The sequence below is a fragment of the Chelonoidis abingdonii genome, chromosome 1 (assembly GCF_003597395.2).
Source record: "Chelonoidis abingdonii isolate Lonesome George chromosome 1, CheloAbing_2.0, whole genome shotgun sequence".
NCBI classification, from domain to species: Eukaryota; Metazoa; Chordata; order Testudines; family Testudinidae; genus Chelonoidis; species Chelonoidis abingdonii.
Window position 1 is genome coordinate 15,290,195 of NC_133769.1, and position 5,652 is coordinate 15,295,846.

The 5,652-nt window shown below is 40.3% G+C and overlaps 1 protein-coding gene across 3 annotated transcripts in view; it reads right to left on the bottom strand.

Moving 5' to 3' along the window:
• Positions 1–5,652, bottom strand: part of UPF2 (UPF2 regulator of nonsense mediated mRNA decay) — a 158,205-nt gene that overhangs the window by 124,209 nt on the left and 28,344 nt on the right. For all 3 annotated transcript variants that reach the window (XM_032798299.2, XM_032798297.2, XM_032798298.2), the window contains exons 5-6: positions 3,059–3,256; positions 938–1,087 (exon numbers count right to left, since the gene is read on the bottom strand). In XM_032798299.2, the coding sequence (XP_032654190.1) occupies positions 938–1,087; positions 3,059–3,256 (348 nt within the window). The remainder of the gene's footprint in view (positions 1–937; positions 1,088–3,058; positions 3,257–5,652) is intronic.

Here is a 5,652-nt window from a genome sequence, read left to right on the forward strand (position 1 = left end):
AACTAAACAACAAAACTATCTACTAACTATTATTTAAAGATTAACTATATACAATTCAAGAGAAAACGAGTGAATGCTAGGGAGGTGGAGAACAGATAAGCTGAGCTCCACAGTTCCAACGACCGACACGGGCGGTAAGAAGGAACTGAGGAGCGGTTGGGCCGGCAGGGCTATATATCAGCCGCCATGGCGGCGCCACTCCAGGGGGCGCCCAGCCGGCCCACCTAGTGTTGCTAGGGTAAAAAGTATCCGACGAACGTGCACACGGCGCGCGCACACCTACTAGAATGGATATGAGCAAGCACTCGAAGAAGAATAATTGTTACTGAAAGCAAAATCTGTGTTACTGATGATGATGCACAAGAAAGAAAGAATCCTGTTTGACTTTTAGAATCCACATTGGGCTTAAAAGTAAAACATCTTTTTACTTGTAAGTTGAACACATTTGATAAGATAATTGATACACAAACATGAAGTCTCATATGCCATTTATTACTGTCACTTTTTTGAGTAGAGCTGCCTTTACATTTAGTCTTTTTCACAATTCAAACGCCAAAGTAGTAACAAAGGTATCTGTTAACCTTCACCACACAAACCTCAAAATAGTGGTTACTAAACCATCTTAGTGTCTTCACTGAACAGGAGAAGTTATTTCTATTTTTATCCTTTAGCAGTTTTGGACTAGTTTTCTTTTCTTTCTGCAGAGCACTTTTATTTCTTCTCTCTCTCTATTGAATATTTTGTTAGAAGTGCCTGCTGAGCACAAAAGGATGGAGGAAGGAATGACCTTGCTCAAAACTGCTTCTAGCTACTAAAGATGTTGCCCAAAAGAATCAAAAGCAACCCTCCACATTAATACAAGGAATTGAAAAAATATCAGGACCCAGTTAAAACACAATACAGTAGCCCTAAAAATGTTGATCAGCTCTGCTTTTACCTTGCTCATCAAGAAGCTTTTTTGTGAGATCTTCTGCTTCATCTCCACAGTCTAACTCCAAGTTATCATAATTAATGTCCAAATTCTCCATATCCAAGTCCAAATCCTCACTACCAGCAACATCCTTATTATCCTTGGCATCTTTTGAATCTGTTTCAAAGAAAGCAGAAATATTTGACATGCAATGTAAACACAAGTAGACATGGCTTAAAAATATTCTAAGACATGTTGGTGCATCCCTGCATCTCTAGCTTACATACCCGTATTCATGTCTAAGGAGAAACAGTACAATTCTTTTCTGACCAATACATCAGTCTTATTTGTCAACTCTGGACTTTGTGCCATTTTTCCTGTTCCCTGGAACAGTCTTCCTAATTCACTTCCTTGTGTGATGTGCTTCTGTTAAAAGGTGCTCACTCCTTTTGAGTGTTTTGGTTTGTTCCCAATTATACTTGCTGTGTCTTCATTGGGTTGGGATGTGTTATTTGTTAGGACACTATAAATTATGTGTAGAATGCCTGTGTTTAATATTATGATTAAATAATAAACCCAGAATTGCAAAAGTGGCGTTTGTTGAAATCCCCAGTAGAAGTTAAAAGTTTTAAATTGGAATGTCCAAGGATTTGCATATCCAAATCAGGCAGAAGTGGTACAACTTGAGAACAATAGGATTGTGAAGCTGTTCTGCACAGTCCAGGAGGAGAATGCAAAAACTTAAGAAGCAAAACTATGTAGGGCAAACAGTGGTATCTTCCATGGAGATTTTACAGTCACAACATCTCCACCAAATCTGCCTGAAATGTGAGATACACAAGGCCAAGTCCCAGTCCCCAAAACACTGCAAGTTTCAAAAAATTTACAATGAACTTTCAAGCATCTCCTTTTTGCTCCCATCAGAACACATTGTATTGCAGGCATTTTTTGGCTTGTGTTATAAAGGAGGTTGGACTAGATGATCTAATAGCCTGTTCTTGTCTTAAAATCTATGACCTCATGATAAGAACCTGACACTAAAATATATTTTTGTTTTCTTAGATGACCATCTTAATTCATCATAGCTAGAGTTCTTACCCTCTAGTATGCCTAAGACTACAACCTAAACATAACCAGCAGTATTCTTCCTGGTTTTACTATTCTTCTGCATATTGTATCTCTAAATTAAATTAATTTGCATTTTATAAACATATAGACCTCTTTTTTAAAAAACTGATATACCTTAACTATTAGTTTTCATAAACTAACAAAATATTTGATAAAAACTTTCAAGCGGCATGTGCTTTATATGGAAATAATATTCACTGAGGCATGCAATAGGCTTAGTGATTAGTACACAGAACTGAGGGTTTGTCTACACAGCAAGTTACTGCTTGTCAAGCCAAAAATGTGAATCTACAGTACACCATCTGGTACACTAAAGATTCACACCATGGCTTGCCAAACAGAAACTTGCTGTGTAGACAAGCCCTCAGAGTCAAATGATTTGAGTTCCATTCCTGACAGGCACTAGTTTACTCTGTGATCATGGATAAAGCATTAACCTTTGTGACATAAGTTTTCCCTTTCGGGGGGGGGGGCGCGGCGGGGGGAAGATGTCTCCGCTAGGAGATAGTTTTTACCTCAATGCAGCTAATCTAAGTCAATCCCAGGTGTGTTGAGGGTGCAGGTGGGATAGGGTTGACCTTGATAAGCTATATCAAGGTAAAAACTACCCTTGCCTTGTCTGCACTTGAAATTGGCATCAGGATAGCTAACAAATTAATAATCTCAATGTAAAAAATCCCCATACCTTTCTTTGCAGTGAAGGGACAGCCTTGTTTCTTTCATATATAAAGATACAAATATTAATACTTACTCACCAAAACCACACTGATATATTTGGGTGAAAAATGCTATCAGTATTCACTGTTATTTATTATTATTTTCATAAAATAACTGTGTTCAGATTATCTATCTAGCATCATTTCTGTGCTCAAGATCATCCATCTTGGCAGAATGTTCTGACTGCTATATAAATAATGATTATTTCAACTAAAGACTCTCCTTACTTTTGCCAAACTTGCATGGTTGTTGACACACACATTTTTTTAAAAATCTAGAACATTTTCTTCCAAATTGTTTTACCTCTAGATTCATCCTTGCTGGAGTCCTTGTTCTGAGAACATTTTTCATTATCTTTAAACAAAATGGCTGGCACAAAAGCTTTTAGATCAATAAGGTTCTCATAGAAATTTCGAGCATCTTCATCTTCCCAGATGCCCCCTTCCAGGTCATATTCTCCAGGTTTGCCAGGGGTAAAAATGTCAATGCCAGGCCCATGTTCTGGAATCACAGAATGCACAAATGATTAATTCATCAATATAATCATACTAAAAGGAAGATTTTCTTTTAAGCGAAAGGTTAAAGCTACATACACAAGTTTCAGATCATCTCATTTTAAAAAGACTGATTTTTGGGATAAATATTAAAAAATGTTTCCCTGTTACTGCCACTACCTTGGCTTCTAAAATTGAAAGTTATTAAACACATATCCCGAGCATCCTGAAGTACAACCAGACTAGTCTCATTCAAGAAGAAATCAAAACAATGAAATTACAAAACTACATTGTGCAATCAAAAAGTGATCACAATTATATTCAACGAGATTGCTAAATGGAGTTATAGTAGAATTCATCCATATTAGCATCAGAAAGTGTTTAGATACATCATTTTGGGGGTGATCATACACCAACTGCCACAAATGTTTTATTTTCAGAATATAAGTAAATGCTTGCAAAATCTGGAATATTCCAGTCCAGGGGTAATTAGCAAGGATGGATTAAAAAAATCTGGGGCCCTGTGCACTATGGAAATTGGACCGTCCCCACATTCCTTAAACTAGACAGAGCACATGATATATAGTTTATAAATACGAGAACATCTCAATTTATTACTAGTAGTTTGGAAAGGGCTTAAAGGGGTGAGATAGCTCAGTGGTTTGAGCATTGGCCTGCTAAACCCAGGGTTGTGAGTTCAATCCTTGAGGGGACCACTTAGGGATCTGAGGCAAAAATCAGTACTTGGTCCTGCTAGTGAAGGCAGGGGCTGGACTCAGTGACCTTTCAGGTCTCTTCCAGTTCTATGAGATAGGTATTAACTAATATATAACATGTTAATAATAATACACCTAGGAATATTTCATTTAAATATATATTGCAACTTATTTTATTTTTTTAATTGAATACTCACTCTTTGGCTTGGGGAAACATTTCCTAAGTTGATTAAGTGGTTGGAAGTATTTATGAAATATGGCTTAAAAATTAGCTTGACCATGCCTAGCTGACTCCCCAGTTATAGGGGAAAGACATTTTTGACAAAAGCAGAACTTGCCAGAGACCATACAAATCAGAAAACAGCAAGTACATTAGTGCATTGGCTACCTGAGCCTCTTGTGCGAGAGTTGCTTTGCTGCCTTTTGAAAAACAGACAGGCTAAGAGAAAAATTTTACCAGCTCCTAAGGGAAATTTTACCAGCTCCTAAGGGTACTGAATCTCAGTTGGCTCTGGCACAAGTTTGATTTGAATCAGTACCGATAAGGGACTGACTCAGACACTGATTGTGGGATTGGGCTTCAGTAGATGAATGAGCAGGAATGGTAGTTCTTTTCCCCTAAGAAAAAGAATGCTCTTGGGTGTCAATGGTGAGCTACTAGGACCTGAAGAGGATACACTCGCTCTGATGGCTCATATCATCAACACCAGCAAGGAAGGAGAATGAACCAGAGGTGAGCATAACTCCAAAAAGGGATCTGAGAAACCAGACCTCTCTAAAAAGTCCCCCTACACTTGTGCCCGATTGCAGTGACAATCCAAGAGAACTCCAACAGGCCCAATTGCATAGGACCCCAAACATGAGTAACATTACAACACTGCGCCAGGGTACAAAGCCACTCACTGAACTTTGACTCATGACGGGGGGGAGCAGTTGGGCCAATCTGGTTGAGGTCCATAGGGTTGCCACCTCCAAGAAGCAGAAAAACTAGCCACTGCCCCTCCCTGCAGCATCCTGACCCTCCTGCACCCCATTCAGTGCGCACGCGCACACACACACACACACACACACACTGAAGTCTGATCTTCCTGTTCCTCTCTCAGGCACCCCCACCCCCAAGCCTGATAGCCCATAAGCCCCTACACCTACCTCCTCTCAGGAGCCTTAGCCCAAGGAAGTCCCCTACCACTCCCTCCCAAGCTCCCAGGAATTCCTGCCTCACCCACTCCAGTTCCTGCTTCTTACTCCTCCCTGCTGTTGAACCTCAGGTCTGCCCTGCTTTCTGGCAGTGAAAGGAGCAGAAACCACCACATTGGCTCAATGAGAGCCTGGCATGTGGAGCGGGACCAGGGTGTGGCACCAGTAGGCACATGACCTGAATGCTGTAGTGGAAGCAGCTGTGATGCAGCAGCACATGCATGCAGCAATGGTTGCCAGTTGTATTGTGTCTGTTACAGCTATCCCCCTATTCCATTTTGTTTCTTACAGCTGTCCCCATACTCCATTTTGTTTTTGTTCTCCTGTGGCCTCCCCTCCCTGGCTGTTAAGTTGTTTACCAGGGCCACTGCCCTTCTCAAAGGGAGGGCCCCTTAAAGTTGTTTACCAAGAGCCATTGCCCTTCTCAAAGGGATGGCCACTTGTGCTAAGTGGGACCACTGCCCTGTTCAAAGGGTTAGTCCTGTTATCA